The sequence below is a fragment of the Erythrolamprus reginae genome, chromosome 1 (genome assembly GCF_031021105.1).
Source record: "Erythrolamprus reginae isolate rEryReg1 chromosome 1, rEryReg1.hap1, whole genome shotgun sequence".
NCBI classification, from domain to species: Eukaryota; Metazoa; Chordata; class Lepidosauria; order Squamata; family Dipsadidae; genus Erythrolamprus; species Erythrolamprus reginae.
In genome coordinates, this window is record NC_091950.1 from 247,554,274 (window position 1) to 247,573,247 (window position 18,974).

Here is an 18,974-nt window from a genome sequence, read left to right on the forward strand (position 1 = left end):
ATTTATCTAAAGAACGTCCTGCAGCCCTCTGCCTGCAAAAGTAGAGCTTGGGAGGGCGGCATGCAGCCATTTTTTGCTGGCAGAGGTACCGTGGGCCGGTCCTTTGCTGTTTCTAGGGTAGCCCCTTGGGCTTTGAAATTTGACATTGCTACCTCATCTACAGATTGCAAAAAAATCACATGGATAAGCCAGAAAGCTATTGGAAGAATGTTCTGTAGATGGATGTGACTGAAATAGAACTCTCTAACCTGAATGAAAAGCATTCTATTTGCTGAAAGGTAAATATTGGCATTCCAATACAAGAACAATATACAGTGGAACCCCGGCATACGAGCTGCTCTATTTGTGAGCAACTCGAGATAAGAGCTGGGAGGGGAGAGATACTTTGATTCTACTTACGAGCCCAAATTCGGGGTATGAGCGTTTTTCCCGCCGCCACCAGGCTCCGCCCAGCTGTCATTTTTTTGAGAAGCGAGAAGCGGAGGAAGAGCTGGATGCTGGCGGCAGCGGAGGAAAGCGAATGCGGCTTGGAAGCTCGGAGGGGGGCGGAATATGGGAGGAGAGAGGCAGCCTCCAGAGCTAAGTGGCCAAAGACATTCCGCCCCCCTCCCAGCTTCCAAGCCGCATTCGCCTTCCTCCGCTGCCGCCAGCATCCAGCTCTTCCTCCGCTTCTCGCTTCTCTAAAAAATGACAGCCGGGCGGAGGCTGGCGGCGGCGGAGGAAGGCGAACGTCTTTGGCCACTTAGCTCTGGAGGCTGCCTCTCTCCTCCCATATTCCGCCCCCCTCCCAGCTTCCAGCTCTTCCTCCGCTTCTCGCTTCTCTAAAAAATGACAGCCGGGCAGAGGCTGGCGGCGGCGGAGGAAGGCGAACGTCTTTGGCCACTTAGCTCTGGAGGCTGCCTCTCTCCTCCCATATTCCGCCCCCCTCCCAGCTTCCAGCTCTTCCTCCGCTTCTCGCTTCTCTAAAAAATGACAGCCGGGCGGAGGCTGGCGGCGGCTGGGGGGGGGCGAACGTCTTTGGCCACTTAGCTCTGGGGGCTGCCTCTCTCCTCCCATATTCCACTCCCCTCCCAGCTTCCAAGCCGCATTTGCCTTCCTCCACCGCCGCCAGCCTCCGCCCGGCTGTCATTTTTTAGAGAAGCGAGAAGCGGAGGAAGAGCTGGATGCTGGCGGCAGCGGAGGACAGTGGCCAAAGACGCTGGGAAGCTGGGAGGGGGGCGGAATATGGGAGGAGAGAGGCAGCCTCCAGAGCTAAGTGGCCAAAGACGTTCGCCCCCCTCCCAGCTTCCAAGCCGCATTCGCCTTCCTCCTCCGCCGCCAGCCGGCTTGTGTCGGTGTGTCACGGCTCTCTCTCCATTCTTCTCTTCCCCCTCTCGGGCTCGAATGCGGCGGCGGGAAGAGGAAACGAGGCAGTCCCGGATCGCTTGCTTCCCCGGCCAGCAAGCCGGCTGCTTGGGAAAGAAGCAAGCGATCTGGGACTGCCTCGTTTCCTCTTCCCGCCGCCGCATTCGAGCCCGAGAGGGGGAAAGAGAAGAATGGAGAGAGAGCCGCGACACACCGACACACGCGCGGCTCTCTCTCCATTCTTCTCTTTCCCCCTCTCGGGCTCTGAATGCGGCGGCGGGAAGAGGAAACGAGGCAGTCCCGGATCGCTTGCTTCCCCGGCCAGCAAGCCGGCTGCTTGGGAAAGAAGCAAGCGATCCGGGACTGCCTCGTTTCCTCTTCCCGCCGCCGCATTCGGAACCCGAGAGGGGGAAAGAAAAGAATGGAGAGAGAGCCGCGCGCCGGAGGCGGACGCCGCTGCCGCCTCAAAAGCAGCCACGGGAGGGGAGTCGCAATCACACCGACACACGCGCTAGTCAGAGAATGTGAGTGCAGGGAGGGGGGGTCCTCTCTTCTTATGCCTCCCCGCCACCCCCCACCCCTCCGCTTTCTCCTTGCGTCGGCTTTCGCCCCCCCTCCTCCTCCTCGCGCCCTCTGCCTTCCACCTTTCCAGCCGCCGAGCTTGTGGCGTAAAATGTTTCAAACTCTTGACACATCGACCACCTCTAAATATTATGAAATATACATTGTTAATAACAGTCTAGCTTTCCCTATTTTTAAAATTGGCTGTTACCCAGAAAAATACAATAAGGGGGGGGATAAATATTGCTCATAGAATTAAAGAAAATAAACAAGATTACAATAAATCAATTAACACTTCTTTAGTTCCGGCCACATCAAGGTTGAAAGATAGATGATTGTTTTAATGGGATTTTAATCTGTTTTATATATTATTATTGTTGTAAACCACCCAGAGTCCTTTGGGAGTGGGCAATGTAATATATATGTGTGTGTGTGTTCGCTGTAGCACAAGGAAAAAAGCACCAGCCTGAAGATGACGAGTGGGATCTCGTTGAAACGTCGCCAGAAATCTCTGAAACTTACACGGGAAGAAACCTGAATATGCCAAGACCTTCATATATATATGCATATATATATACAGTGATCTCTCGGTTAGCGCGGGGGTTACGTTCCAAGACCTCCCGCGCTAACCGATTTCCGCGTTATACTGGATGCGGAAGTAAAAACCACCATCTGTGCATGTGCGCCATTTTTTTCATGGCCGCACATGCGCAGATGGTGGAGTTTGCGTGTGGGCGGCGGGGAAGACCAAGGGAAAGTTCCTTCAGCCGCCCAACAGCTGATCTGCTCCGCAGCGCGGAAGCAGCGAGGAGCCGAAGATGGGGTAAAGGCAAAGGGGAAACCCCATCTTCGGCTCCTCGCTGCTGCCGCGCTGCGGAGCGGATCAGGTGTTGGGCGGCTGAAGGAACCTTCCCTTGGTCTTCCCGCCGCCCAGGCAAAGGGGAATCCCCAAGATCGCTTGCCGCTTGCCGCTTTGCAGCTTGGAGCCTTGCTTCGCCTCCTTCGCTGCAATAGGCAAGCGGCAAGCGATCTTGAGAAAGAGAGAGAAAGGAGGGCGACTTGCCAGTCCACGCCCCCCTGGATGAACAGCCTCGCATGGCCCCAGCGCCGGGCTCCGCTGTTGCCTCCGCCCCCATTCGGCTCTGCAGCTGAGAGGCCTTCCCGGCAGAGCCCTCCCCAACAGCTCCCGCCGCCAGCGCAAAAAAGAAAAGAAAAAAAAATCCCCAAAAGAGGCAGGCACAAAGCGGGGGCACAAGGGGAGCTGCCCGGCAGAGGTTGCTTTTTTTCTTCTCGTGGGCAAGTGGAGGGGGGGAGAGAGAAGGGAGGAAGAGAGTGTGAGAGAGGAAGAAAGAGAGAGAGAAATGATAGAAAAAAGGGGAGAAAAAAGAGAAATGAGAAAATGATTGAAGCATAGTGACAGGAAAGAAAGAGAAAGAGACAGAGAAGTGACTCTTGGTGATGACGTATGACGTCATCGGGTGGGAAAAACCGTGGTATAGCAAAAAAATCGTGGAGTATTTTTTAATTAATATTTTTTGAAAAACCGCGTTGCAGCGTTTCGCGCTAATCGAGACCGTGCTAATCGAGGGATCACTGTATATACATACATACACACAAACACGCATGCACACACACATATATGGGTGTCACATGTTTTTGCTGAATTTGAAAATTAAGGGAGACTAGGATAGATCTATTTTGGCCTTATTTTGGCCTCATCAGCTAGCCATACCCTCACTGGGACTTGAGCTTGCAAACCTTGGCCTTGTAAGGCAGAGAATTAACCTCTAGGCTACAGTATCCAATCCCTTCAGCTATGTTTATGTGTGTATATATATATACACATACATATACAGTGGTACCTCTACTTAGGAACTTTTCTACATAAGAACTGGGTGTTCAAGATTTCCCCCCCTCTTCTTAAGAACCATTTTCTACTTAAGAACCCGAGGCCGGAAAAATTTCCTAGGAAATTTGAGAGCAGCACGAAGGCCCAGTCAGTTTCCTGCCATTCCCCCTTTAATCCCGGACATCTCAGGCTTTTCTGGGCTGCCTGAGGCGTTTTTTGCTGGCGCTTAAGGAGGCTTTGGCAGTCCAGAGCGGACAAAGCATTTCCCTTTCTCTGGGCGCTTGGAGAGGGAATAAACCACTTTGTTGTGGGGACTCCCTCACGCTGCCTCCCACACACCCAGCGCGAGGTTGCCTTCTGGAGCATTTGGGCGCAGAAAGGCAAAAGGGGGTGCTTCGCCCCGGCTGAATCAACTCATCTTCAGCCAAACCGAGGAGTCACCACAGTGAAGGAAAGGTGCCAGGTACAAAGCGAGCGAGAGAAGAGGGGAACCATTCAGCATGGGAAGGAAGAAGCAGGTAGCAGCAGCCGCCACCTTTCTTCGGTCAAAGGAGCGGGAGGTTCCTCTCTCTGGCGCAGTGTATGGGAGGCATGTGCTCCTCACCACCTCAGTCCTTTTTTTTAAGCCTTAAAGTTTTGGATTTTTTTGATTCCCCTCACCTCACCTTCTTCCTTCGGCAGCAACTGTTCTCCTCCCACCCAAATTCTGAGCTTTTATTTCTTTCCTAATGGGTTTGCACACATTATTTGCTTTTACATTGATTCCTATGAGAAAGATTGCTTCTACAGTACTTACATACTTTTAAACTTAAGAACTTGGTCACGGAAAAAAATAAGTTCTTAAGTAGAGGGACCACTGTGTGTGTCTGTATGTATGTGTGTGTGTGTGTGTATAGATGAATAGATATATAGATGAAGATGGAGATATAGATGATATAGAGATATAGATAGACATAGATAGATGAATAGATAGTTAAAAAAATTAAAGAAAACAATAAAAGGGAGCGATTTGCCTTTTTGAACCACCATTCCCCATTTGCGGTGCTTAAAGACGTTTTAAGCTTTTATTGTTTTCTGACTTTTTGGGCTCAGCCGCAGAAACGCAACCCCGTGGAAGGCGGCATAGGGCAACTCGTGCCCGTTCCGAAAAAAACGAGGTTCGCATTGAAAGCAGTCGCGTAAATCCGCCTCAAAACCAACCCAAGGTTCCCGCCATTTTTCCAAGGGCGGGGCGGTGTGTGTCTGTGTGTGGGTGTCGGCCTCCAAACGGCCTGATGGGAAGGCTCGCCGGAGCGTGTGAAGTTTCCTGAGTTCCGTTTCTGTCGCAAGGGGGCGTTTGTTAGATCACACACGGACCAATAGAGAAATAGAGCTCCGGCGACGCTACATCATAGGCAGGCAGGGGGATGCGTGCCTATACTGTACTAGTGTCGGCTTTAGAGCCCCGCCTCCCTTTTTAACCTTTTCGGAAAGCCTCCGCCAGCAGCGTCCCTTGTGGCAAGAAGGGGCAAGTCCAGGCAGTCCTGCCCCCGGCAATCCCTCCTCCCCAGACCGAGAAGCTGGGATCCCGGCAGTAAAACGGAGCACCGAGTGGGCGTGAGAAGAAGATGGTGTCGTTACACGGACGGGCAGCCGGATCGCATGTATAGAGAGGTAAATGGATGTAGAGATGGAACCGCAGGGACACGAGCGGAGGCGGCGTTGGATCCATAGGAATGGCGGTCAGAACCGGGAGGAGGCTCAGCAAAAGAAGCCGAGGCGCTGTCCGTGGGGAGAATAAAAACTCTCAGGGGTGGGAAATGCAATGAGAAATTGCTAAAATTCCGAAATCCGGCTTGTCCGGTTTTTGTTTTTTTTTACTTAGCCGGTCTTTAGTTTTCTGATTGGACTACAGTTCCCATCTGCCCCCGCCACCATTCACGCCGGTTTCCCTAATGTGGAGTTCCCCCCCCCCGACAAGCTCTGGGGACCCGGGGTTTTAAAAGGCTGAAATAGGGAGTGAGGGATGACCTCCCATCGTCATCTACCATGTAGTGGTCAAGGAGAGCCACTTAATTTAATTTATTAGATTCGTATGCCGCCCCTCTCCGGAGACTCCAAATTGCAGTCTTGGTCGGGGAAAAATAAATAAATAAAGTGGCCACATCTTGAAAAATCCGAGCTTGCAAAGGAGAGGTTTATATTCAACTTGATGTCTTTATATTTTGACGTCTTGGTTTAGCTTTCTTCTCCATTATAACTCAGAGTTATTCTGAGATCTGCTATGGAATTTATCCCAGTCTGGAAAAGTTGAAGATGTAAAGCAGGAATTTTTTCCCATTGAAAAATACAATTAAATTGGATACAAATAGTCCTTGACTTACAATTCATTAGCTGAAAGTTGAAAGTGATGACAGCGTCACTGAAAAAAGTGACCCGTGGTAGCATCCCCAAGGTCAAGTGATCAAAATTCAGACCTTGACAACTGATTCATATTTATGACAGTTGCAGTGTCCTGGGGTCACCCGACCACCTTTTGCAACCTTCTGACAAGCAAAATCAGCGGGGAAGCCAATTTCACTTTAACAGTTGTGATATTAACTTAGCAACTGCAGTCATTCACTTAACAACTGTGGCAAGAAAGGTTGTAAAATGGGATCTTAACAAAGGTCTCAGTTAGCAAGAGAAATGTGGGGCTCAATTGTAGTAAGTCAAGGACTACTTGTAGTCACAATTCGATACAAAATAGCCACATGTGTGTCATGGTCACCCAGTTCATTTTTAAACAAGGAGCAGGAACATTTGGCTGTCCAGATGCTAAACTGTAAAAATCTCTCAGTATTACCCAAACTGACTGCAGCTGCTAGAAGTTGTACTTCACCAATATCTGAAGGATCACATTTTATTTTATTTATTTATTTATTCGATTTTTATGCCGCCCTTTTCCTTAGACTCAGGGCGGCTTACAACATGTTAGCAATAGCACTTTTTTAATAGAGCCAGCATATTGCCCCCACAATCCGGGTCCTCATTTTACCCACCTCGGAAGGATGGAAGGCTGAGTCAACCTTGAGCCGGTGATGAAATTTGAACCGCTGACCTTCAGATCTACAAGTCAGCTTCAGTGGCCTGCAGTACAGCACTCTACCTGCTGTGCCACCCCAGCTCATACACCCCGTTCCTGAATGAATAAACTCTTTGGATTAAATTAAAAATTGAAATATTCCTCATAATTGACCAGAACAGAAATATTAATTGTGGGCCAGATAAGGGATCCCTCTCACGTTTTCAATATCCAGAAAATGCTCCTTTGGAATTCAGTAACAAAATAGATTTCTGCAATGTGATTGTGGCCCATCTGGTTTTGTTATGTGGTGATTTCAGGTGACAATGGGATTAGATTGCTTTTGCTAGGCCTCTTGTTATCACATCACCCTTACAGTGTCCCATAAGTAAAAAAAAAGTGTGACCATTTTCAGACATTCTTTTTCCAATATATCAAAATATACAGCATACAGCTTGGGAAACAATTCAGATACCCACTGTTGCTTTTTCCTGAACTGCAGTCTTTTCCAAATTCATGCGAAGAAAAATGTGTATTTCTTATAAGGTACATCTTTATATGTGCTGGAGAACTGCTGATCTGCTTTCTTTTCCTGTAGTAAAATGTGACTGTCAAATTCACTTGAGATAATTCATTTACTTAGAACAGTGATGGTGAACCTATGGCATGGGTGCCACAGGTGGCACATGGAGCCATATCTGCTGCCACATGAGCCATTGTCCTAAGCTCAGCTCCAACATGCATGAGTCAAATGCATGATTTTTGGCTCACATAGAAGCTGTGGGAGGGCGTTTTTGGCTTCCAGAGAGCCTCCGGAAGGATGGGGGAGGCCGTTTTTATCCTCCCCTGGTTCCAGGGAAGCCTTTGGAACCTGGGGAGGACAAAACACGAGCCTACTGGACCCACCAGAAGTTGGGTAGCAGGCCATTTCCGATCTCCAGAAGGCCTCCATGGGGTGGGGGAAGCTGTTTTTGTCCTCCCCAGGCATTGAATTATGGGGGTAGGCACCCATGCATGCGCGATGGCCCATTGCATGCTCTTTCGGCACCTGAGGGAAAAAAGGTTCGCCATCACTGACTTACAACATTGAAAACCTGTCAAGTTGAGTATCAATGTATCTATTAAAGTTTGTTACAGAAAAATCAATTTCCAGAAGTATACACAGATGACTGATCTTCTGGATTCATTAACTTCTTTATATACAAGAATATAGATGAAGTAAATTTTACAATACCAATTATAACTTCAAGCCATTACAGGTAGCAGAGAACAGTTAGTTTCATTTCAGCAGCAGACAAGCACAGAGTGGACAAGAAAGCAGAGTGGTGAGCCACGCCTAGCCTTAAGTTTAAATTTTCAGTTTTGATTCTCTGCACAGACTCAGAAGTGTGTAACTCCCATTGGCTGACTTAGTTGGTATGCCTATTCATTTGCTGACCTTGTTACCATTGGCTCTCCCAGTCATGAATATTTTAACAGTATCAATTAAAAGAAACTCAACAAAAGCCACAATACAATAATGAAACAGTACTGGACAATTATAAAACTTTCATAGTTTGCTTCACTTACTTGTATAGCAAATTAGATAGTAATGATAGAATGTAAACAGTATTTGTTTTCTTTACAGATGTATTCCATGAAAACTTAAACATGGAGCTGGGGAAAGGGAAGCTCTTGAGAACTGGCCTTAATGCCTTACACCAGGCCATCCATCCTGTGCACGGGATTGCTTGGACAGACGGAAAGCAAGTGATACTGACTTCTTTATACCAGCGTAATGGAGAACCTAAGTTTGGCAACTCAAATGTTGTGGGTCAATTTGAACATGTTCATGGACTCTACTGGGGCCCGTTTTGTGCACCAGATGCTCCTGCACTCCTTGCCATTCAGCATAAAAAACACATTACAATGTGGCAGCTCTGTTACAGCGTTTCAGAACAAAACAAGCTGATGGTTTATCAAATCAGCGAGATCAGTGAGCTGTTTCCTATACTTCCTCAGGGTTGTGTGTGGCATCCCCAAAAAGAAATCTTGGCGGTGCTCACTACGCGAGAAACCTCTGTGCTCCATTCGGTCCGACTCAACAACTCCAGAATAAAAGCCGATATCAAAGGTACCGGTATCATTCATTGTGCTTGCTGGACTGAGGAAGGCAAACGCCTGGTGATTGGGATAGGTAGCACGCTCCATTCCTACATGTGGGATGATGATCAGAAAACGTTAAATGCCTGCTCTTTTTGCCCAATAGTTGATGTAGGGGGCTATGTTTGTGCAGTTGAACCAACTGTGAATGCCCAAGTAGCAGTTGCTACTGAACTGCCACTAGATAAGATCTGCAGCTTAAATGCTGGCGTTTCATTTGAAATCTCAAATGAAATTGTTGGAAATTCAATTTCTTTTCAAAGTAACGCATCGGAACATGATGGTGATGCCTCTGTAGAGGATGGGAAAAAGTTAACGGACCAAGAAATGATTGCATCACCCCCAGTGGATTTGACTCACCTGCCTTCGAACAAAGAGCTATCTGAAAAAAATCCCCTCATTAATCTAAGATCCAAGGATTACCTAACTGGAAGTGGCCACGATGCGTCACACTTGATTTTGGTGACGTTTGAAAGAAAATCGCCAACGAGCAAAAAAGTCAGCATTCCGGGAATCCTGGTCCCAGATATCCTGGCTTTTGACTCTAAAACACAGACTGTGGTGGTTGCCTCCAATACTTGTAATAAAATTTTGACTTATTCCTTATCTTCATCCCTCATTAACATCCAACAGATTCAGTTGGAGAAGAATGAGAGGCCGAAGGGATTATGTTTTTTAACAGAGAAACTGTTACTGATCCTGGTTGGAAAACAGAAATTAATGGATCCTGCTTTTCTTCCATCTTCACGTTCTGATAAGTACGTTCTCCGCTTAATAGTCAAAAGGATCTCCTCTGCTCCTTTGGGGCCTACTCAGGTTTGTTTGAGGAACATACCCGTGAAAAGAGAGGGTGATGAAAGGCATTCTTCTGACGCTCACTTCCTGAGAGAAGGATTGATGCTCCCAGACTGCATGAGCATAGCATCCTCTGGGAAGAAAAAACTGATAGAAGAAATAGCTGGTGAGCAATGTCTACCAACAAGCATTGTGGATTCTGCTGAGAAAGGTATGTCCAAGGATTTCCCTCAAGAGTTGAGAACTTTGGATGTTGAGCCAATAGCTCGTTCCTTTGTCCTTCAAGAGCTTGAAAACTCTTCGGGATCACTAAAAATACCAATTTCAAGCACACCAGTTGGATCTCATGAAACCTCTAATTCATACGACATAAAAACACAGAGTTCTGATGAAGTAAAAAGGGACTTAGTCCAAAGTGAAAAAGAAGCTAATTGTATCTCTAAAAATCTAGAAGAACTGTGCGACAACTTTGCGGATCTTCAGCATCAACTTTTAGAGATAACTGACTTTGTAAGATCCGGGAAAAAAATTGTTCCGCAGTATCCATCATCTTGTGAACCTTCTTTTGTTAACGTCATTTGCCAGGTAACTTTCAATCAAAAAACAGTGTGCTGTCACAATTTTAATATAGCTGTTCTTAAACACTAGTACTATTAATTCCTTCCTTGTGAATTTTGCTGTAAAATTTCTGAAGAGCAGTGAGGTGTTTGCCAATATCTAATTATGTAAAACTATTTTTAAAGATAGGAGAAGGAAGAGTTGGACTCTTTTGGAGGCATCAGTGTGTTTGGGACTTCCGTAGACTCTCTAGAATTGACACTGCAATGCAACCTAAAAAGTAATTTTCAAGAGGTTGAAAATATTCCAGAAATGCCCTTTGAGAGTCAGTAGGTTTAGCTAGAGCAGTGATAGTGAACCTTTTTTTCTTCAGGTGCCGAAAGAGTGTATGCACATTCTATCGTGCACGTGTCATACCCATAACTTAATGCCTGGGGAAGGTGAAAACGGGTTTCCCTGCCCCCTGGAGGTCCTCTGGAGGCCGGAAATGATGTTTCCCAACTTCTGGTGAGCCCAGTAGGTTCGTGTTTCACCCTCCCCAGCCTGGAGCTGGAGGGAGGGTAAAAACGCCCCCCTCATCCATCCAGAGGCTTTCTAGAAGCTAAAAACACCCTCCCTGAGCATCTGTGTGAACCAAAAATCAGCTGGCCAACACACACACATGCATGTTGGAGCTGAGCTCGGGCAACGGCTCGCGTGCCAGCAGATATGGCTCCATGTGTCACCTGTGACACCCGTGCCATAGGTTTGCCATCAGTGGGCTAGAGGCACACTTAATTAAGACAAGAAAAACTCTGGGTTCAAATCTCTGTTAAGTCTCAAGAATTGCTGGATGATCTTAAGGCAACTGTCCTTTCTTAGCCTAATTTTTCTTCTATGGGAATTGTGAGCATATCTCCTAGAGTAGGCTGGAGAAGAGGACAATGAATAAGTGTGTGTGTGCTTTATGTGTTGTATCAATAAGTATTTTCTTGCACCCATCCAAATTACATGCATCTATTGCATAGATAATAGTGACTATCAGACATGGTTGACAGTACTTTTTACCTATAGCAGTGATGGCGAACCTTTTTTTCCTCGGGTGCCAAAAGAACGTGGCCGTGCGCTATCACGCATGTGCAAGTGCCCACACCCATAATTCAATGCCTGGGGAGAGTGAAAATAGCTTCCCCCATCCCTCGGAGGCCCTCTGGAGGCCGGAAATGGCCTATTTCCCAATTTCTGGTGGGCCCAGTAGGCTCATGTTTTGCCCTCTCCAGGCTCCAAAGGCTTCCTTGGAGCTGGGGGAAGATAAAAACGTCCCCTCCCTGGAGACTCTCTGGAAGCCAAAAACACCCTCCCGGAGCCTCTGTGCGAGCTAAACATCAGCTGGCTGGCACACACAATCATGTTGGAGCTGAGCTAGGGCAACGGCTCACGTGCCAGCAGTTATGGCTCCGCATGCCACTTGTGGCACCCACGCCATAGGTTCGCCATCACTTACCTATAGAGACAGAGAAAACAAACATTGAACTGGATTCCTTTGTGACGTCCTTTGCTCTAGCCATTCATCTGGATATGCTCAAAGTACTACAATATTCAAGGTGAAAGCTGCAAGTCCAATCTTAGTAGTATCTCTGCGTATGCAGCTCTTACTAGTGGGCATAAAATATGGCACTAAGTAACAAAATGGTATCAGAACGGCATCTATTTCCGCACTGTGACACCTGGGTTTGTGAGCATGGGATTAGCTGTTATGAATCACTATGCCTAAAAGTCTTAATTCTTAAATTAACAGAGAGAGTCTTCAGGATCTGACACTTTTGAACAGCATGCTGTTATCCTCTGTGACGGGAAACTCCGTCTGAACATAATTCAGAAGATTTTCAATGTGGGTGTAGTTGAAATGAAGCACAGTAAGTATGAAAGGTAACTTTGGGGACACTAATAACAAGGCCATGTGCCCGTGCAAAAATAGTTGTTCCTTTTTCTATACAAATGGCATTTCTAAATAGTTAATTTTTTTACTGATTGTATGCCGTTCTCTTCAGGCATCCCCAGTTCCCTTCAAATCACAACTATAAAAGTGGCTGCATTTATAACATCTCTTTATTATTGAAAGAGGAATGTAATCATGTTTGATTATAACTGAATAGAGAAACAGTTTCACAATGGACGTTCCATAAAAATGTGAGGAGGGCCAAAATAGAAGGGGTAGGGCTGGAGTAAATAACCATCTCTCTGTTTGAAACTAATAATACCTTAGAATACATCAAATCACAAGTAGTAGTAGATTAGATTAGATTAGATTAGATTTATTGGATTTATATGCCGCCCCTCTCCGCAGACTTGGGGCAGCTCACAACACTGGCAAAAACAGTACATAGTAACAAATCTAATATTTAGCCATCTAAATTACAGTTTTAAGTTAAAAAGTCCATAAAAGCAACCCCAATATATATAAAAAACAAGCACACAATCAATCATAGACCAAAAGTACATGGGCAAGGGGGAGATGTTTCAATTTCCCCATGCCTGACGGCAGAGGTGGGTTTTAAGTTTACGAAAGGCAAGGAGGGTGGGGGCAATCCTAATCTCAGGGGGGAGTTGGTTCCAGAGGGTCAGAGCCACCACAGAGAAGGCTCTTCCCCTGGGTCCCGCCAGACGACATTGTTTAGTCGAAGGCCAACTCTGGGATTTAACCAGTCGCTGGGATTAGTGCAGCAGAAGGCGGTCCCGGAGATATTCTGGTCCGGTGCCATGAAGGGCTTTATAGGTCATAACCAACACTTTGAATTGTGACCGGAAACTGATCGGCAACCAATGCAGACTGCGGAGTGTTGGAGTAACATGGGCATACCTAGGGAAGCCCATGATTGCTCTCACAGCTGCATTCTGCACGATCTGAAGTTTCTGAACATTCTTCAAAGGTAGCCCCATGTAGAGAGTGTTACAGTAGTTGAGCCTCGAGGTGATGAGGGCATGAGTGACTGTGAGCAATGACTCCTGATCCTAATAGGGCCGCAACTGGTGCACCAGGCGAACCTGGGCAAAAAGTAGTTCACTCTGTGCTAGTAAGCTACATTTGAATACCGTAACCATACATAGGCCCCATATTTTAAGGACATGGGCAAAATTAGCAAATCTAGAAGGGGCTAGCCAGAATGGTGAAGAGTCTGGCAATATATAAAATAGCTTCATATTCAGATTAGTCAAAAAGAATTGGGAATGTTTAACCTGAGGAAAAAACACAAACAGTGGTCTTCAATTGAGATTGGGCGCTAGGGGAAAGATGGAATAAACTCATTTGGGTTCTTCTAGAGAGAAAGACCTGAACCAGTGACAAGATAGCTGGAAAATAATTTAGAGTATAATTTAGGAGAAACTTAAATAGGGCTGGATGCATTATTTATCATGGCTGTGGGAAGAAGTGTTTGTGTCCTGCTCAATTGAGTTCTGCTGGTGACTTTATGGACCTGTCCAAGGAATTTTTTTGACAGCAGGACAATAATCAGCCACTTCCTCTTTCTGGTATGTTTTTTTTAAATTTTTCTGTCTAGTTTATAGCCCAGGGACTCCTTAGTGGTTCCTATCCAAGTGCTACCCATATCTAACTCTATTTGGTTTTTTAAGATTGTAGTAGCCAAATTTGCTTAGATGCTTTCACATACCTGAGCAAATCTTTTATTTGATGGTCTAAATTATTCTCACAAAGCTTCACTGCTACTTCAGACTTAGTGATTGAGACATGCATTCTTTTTACATCTCTTGAACTATGGCTATCTGCCATTTTTTGCACACACATAAGTTTGTACATCTAAATAAATAGAATAGAATAGAATAGATTTTTTATTGGCCAAGTGTGATTGGACACACAAGGAATTTGTCTTGGTGCATATGCTCTCAACGTACATAAAATAAAATATACAATAAAATATACAACGTACATAAAATAAAATAAATAAATAAATAAATAAATAAAATAAATGATCTAACTTAGCAACAGCTAATCAGTTCTCAGTAATTTGATGTTTTGCAATTACAGTTTATAATTTAACCGTTATAATTTCACCCTGGATTCATCTCTACAATTTTCAGTCTGATGTATCGACTTAAATATTATGTTGCTATGTAGACTTGTTTGCTTGTGCCTATAGAGATATTTTGAAAATCTTTCTTAGTGTTGGCCTTACCTGACTAGTTCAAATAAGACACTAAGCAGAAAGATTAAAGGTTCACATGATTGCAATCTTCTCATGATGTCATTTGCAACACAGCTTTACATAACCAATGAAAGAAACGCCGCATAGAAACTGGAGCTCTGGCAGCTTCAGGGTTTAACACCACTTCCTATCCAGTCATGTATGTTAGTCCTTGGTGATTAACAAACAAGGATGTTCGTGAACATTTGAGGTGTAATTTTAAGCAGGAAAACCTTATGCGTCAGCCATGGAAGAAAAACTAGGTTCTTTTCATATATGTTACAGCACGATTATTCAGAGCAGATTGTTCAATAGTGGCTTCTTCAATTGTTGAGCGGACTTTCTCTTATGCTGTTTCCCTCCTCAAGAGTGAATTTAGATCTTTATGCTTGCTTGCTTACTGTTCTGTCGGGCTCTCTGGTAGAATCCTCCCAAAAATTCACAGGTACAAATTTCAGACACACACACGTTTGAAAATTCAAAACAATGTTCTTTATAATGAAAAGTCACTTAAACCAAGCCCTCTTTTGGTATAGCAAAGAGCACTCGTCTCCAAACAAACTGGTAATTTGTACAAGTCCCTTATCAGTTCTGTGATACTTAGATTGCAGCTGTGAGGCAATTCACAGTCCTTCTTCTTTCACAAAGTGAAACACACTTTGCTCTGCTTTAGTTTCAAAGCGGGGGAAAATCAGCACACAAAAGGTCAAAGTCAGTAAAGCAGTCATGAAACACAATGATCAGATAATCCTCCACAATGGCCAAACCCACAGGCTATTTCTAGCAGCCTCACTAATCACCACAGCCCCAACCAACCACAGTTGTTGCTGCCTATGCATCGCTCTCCGCATGCGTGGCTGTATCATTAACTCTTGTTCTGAATCCAAGGAGGAGCTAGATAATTGATCTCCTTCTGAGCTGTCTGCCACACTCTCCTCCTCCCTGTCACTCATGTCTTCTTGGTCAGAGGAGCCTTCATCAGCAGATTCCACCGGGGGCAAAACAGGCCTGCAGCATGTGGATGTCTCCCCCACATCCACAGTCCTTGGGGCAGGACCTGGGCCAGAGCTAACCACAACACTTACCAGCTTATACACAACTCCATTAATTTTAAGAGTGCATTTAAACCCTGTAATAGCCACCCCTTGATTTCTCTGACCTTGATAAAGACTGTGAATATAAGAATTTAGCTTGACTTGATAAATTCCATACAGATAGAAAATCCTGAATAGACAGAATCTAATTTAAAAATAGTCTATTACAGGTAGTTTTCGGCCACAATTGAGCCCAGCATTTTTCATTATAAGTGAGATGTTTGTTAAGTGAATTTGCCCTCGTTGTACGACCTTTCTTGTCACAATTGTTAAGTGAATCACTGCCGTTAAAGTTAACACCAGCGTTATTAAGTGCCCTGTGGCAAAGGGGGCATTTGCCCAGGTTCGCCTAGTGCACCAGTTGCGGCCCTATTTGAACAGGGAGTCTCTGCTCACAGTTGCTCATGCCCTTATCACCTCGAGGTTTGACTACTGCAATGCTCTCTACATGGGGCTACCTAGACATGCCCATATTTCTCCAACACTCCGCGGACTGCATTGGTTGCCGATTGGTTTCCGGACACAATTCTAAGTGTTGGTAATGGCCTATAAAGCCCTACATGGCATTGGGCCAGGTTACTTGCGGGACAGCTTTCTGCCATGTGAGTCATAGCGACTGATTACATCCCACAGAGTTGGCCTTCTCCAGGTCCCGTCAGCCAGATAATGTCGCTTGGCAGGGCCTAGGGGAAGAGCCTTCTCTGTGGGGGCCCTAGCCCTCAAGAATCAGCTCCCCCTGGAGATTTGCACTGCCCCACCCTCCTTGCCTTCTGTAAAAGTCTTAAGACTCACCTGTCGCCAGGCTTCGGGCCACCCTCCTTGTCTTTCGTAAGCTCCTTAAAACCCACCTCTGCCGTCAGGCATGGGGGAACTGAGATATTCTTTCCCCCTAGGCTTCTACAATTTATGCATGGTATGTTTGTATGTATGATTGGTTTTATAACAAGGGTTTTTAGCTGGTTTTAGTATGGGATTGTCACATGCTGTTTTTACCACTGTTGTTAGCCGCCCCGAGTTCACGGAGAGGGGCGGCATACAAATCCAATAAATCAAATCAAATCAAATCAAATTAGGTCTCAACCCCCTGGCCAACGAAATGAGACATACATTATATTGTATGATTGAACCGGTATGATTGTTTTTAAATATTGGATTTTTAGATTGCAATTTTAAATTTAATTAGATTTGCCGTTGTACAGTATTTTTATATTATATGCTGTTAGCCACCCTGAGTCTTCGGAGAAGGGCGGCATACAAATCTAATAAATAAATAAACTGGCTTCTCCAGTGATTTTGCTTGTCAGAAGGCTGCAAAAGGTATTCACATGACCCTGTGACACTGCAGCCATTATAAATACGAATCGGTTGCCAAGAATTTTGATCACATGACCATGATGCAATCGTTGTATCAGGAAAGACTTAATGAACTCAATCTGTATAGTCTGGAGGATAGAAGAAAAAAGGGGGACATGATCGAAACATTTAAATATGTTAAAGGGTTAAATATGGTTCGGGAGGGAAGTGTTTTTAATAGGATTATGAACAAAAGAACAAGGGGGCACAATCTGAGGTTAGTTGGGGGGAAGATCAAAAGCAACATGAGAAAATATTATTTTACTGAAAGAGTAGTAGATCCTTGGAACAAACTTCCAACAGACGTGGTTGATAAATCCACAGTAACTGAATTTAAACATGCCTGGGATAAACATATATCCATTGTAAGATAAAATACAGGAAATAGTATAAGGGCAGACTAGATGGACCATGAGGTCTTTTTCTGCCGTCAGTCTTCTATGTTTCTATGTTGTATGAAAAATGCCATAAGTCATTTTTTAGTGGCTATTGTAACTTTCGTCACTAAACAAATGGTTGTAAGTCAAGGACTATCTGTATTCAAAGGTTTTTTCTCTCTCAACGTATTGTTAACAATTATCCCTGTATGCAAAAATGAATCTAAAAATCACAGGAGAAACCGATCTTGTACCCAGTATATGTTGTATCCTAGTTGCTTGGTCTAACATTATTAAACTGGCCTTTTAAAGAAGCCCAGTTGTTGCCAATGCCAACAATCACTGTTTCTCTTGGAATTCCTTAAAATATTGTTTGTGTCTCTTGTCTTTCACAGATTTGTCCTGGATTGTTCTTACGGCAGACAGCGAGGGCTTTATTCCATTAACATTTGAATCCCAGCAGGAGATAATTATAAGGGACGTGAATGCTATATCCAAAGACAGCAGTAATGCTTCCTGCAAAGCATTAGTTGCGGTCAATTCCACTGAGGGATATAGGAAGGTTTCCTCCCAAAGTCTGGATTTTACAGCCAGCTCCATGGAAGCCTTGAGAGAACAGTCTTCTCCGTGTTTGGTGGATGGCGGCGATTCTTATGAGCAAAACAGCAGCTCTTCTTAATCATGACTGTTTGCAAGTTGATCAACATAGAAGTGAAATCTTTCATGAAACATAATTAAAGTTGGGACTCCATTAAATATATCCTGCTTTCACAAAAGGGTGATATTTTACTGAACCATTGCTCTTGCCTTTAATTCTTTTTTTTTACTATTACTCCATGGCTTACTTGCCATTTTGACACATAATTTTAATTCTTGCCTGGTAACGGTGGTAGACCAGCTGTGCAAGGCACCTCAGTCTTTACAAAGTCTATTTGCTAGGCTGACCGAGCATATTTTCATTTTTTAGATTTGATTAGCAATTTTTTTTTTTGCTCTGCTGAACATAAAAATTAAAAGTTTGCAAAAACCGAAAGGGACTTTTTGAAACAGGAAAGAGTCCTGTTTGCCCTTAGCATTTTCTCAGAAGCCTCAGTGGCATGAACAAAACTGGGAATAAAAGTGTGTATTTCTAGTGATTCTAGAAGTAGAAAGCAAAACTTAGTTATGTTTATTACTGTATTATAAGACGAACTGTTATACCTGTAGTTTCTGCATCATTACACTACTTCTAACTTTGTTATTGTACCAGTGCCTGTTACAAATGTACTTGAAAGTTATGAGACCATTTACAAAACTCACTTTACTAGTGAGTACCAAAGTCCTTTGGATATTTGAAGTCCTTCAGTACTTGCAACTAAACTTGATTCATTTATACTCAGTCGTGTCCAACAAACTTTTCCAATATGCATGTAACTTAAATAGTTCTAATTTTTAAAAAATTAAAAAACTTAATTTCACATTAATTGTAGGCTGTCAACTAGCAAGCCTGAAATATTGCTGTGAATGCTGAATTATAGTGGATGAAGAGGGGCTGAACTGATCTTCAAAATAAGTCTCACAAATCCAATTTTATATTGGCAATCCTTAGGCATACTGAAACAAGGTTATGGCGCTGTTTAGAAAGGAGCATTTTAAAAAAAAATCATCTTTATCAGTCTGGAAATACAGAAACTGAGC

At 44.5% G+C, this 18,974-nt stretch overlaps 1 protein-coding gene across 2 annotated transcripts; it reads left to right on the forward strand.

Moving 5' to 3' along the window:
* The first annotated feature begins 5,215 nt into the window (after positions 1-5,215).
* On the forward strand, positions 5,216-18,073 carry LOC139156765 (WD repeat and coiled-coil-containing protein-like). Of its 2 annotated transcripts, none has more exons than XM_070732794.1 (4): positions 5,216-5,407; positions 8,425-10,319; positions 12,070-12,187; positions 17,693-18,073. In XM_070732794.1, the coding sequence occupies exons 2-4, from the start codon at positions 8,448-8,450 to the stop codon at positions 17,974-17,976; spliced, it is 2,274 nt and encodes a 757-aa protein (XP_070588895.1). In that variant the 5' UTR covers positions 5,216-5,407; positions 8,425-8,447; the 3' UTR covers positions 17,977-18,073. The 2 variants fall into 2 exon arrangements, with proteins under 2 accessions (XP_070588895.1, XP_070588896.1); XM_070732795.1 differs by having other exon boundaries at positions 12,070-12,200; positions 17,693-17,850.
* Positions 18,074-18,974: the final 901 nt, after the last annotated feature.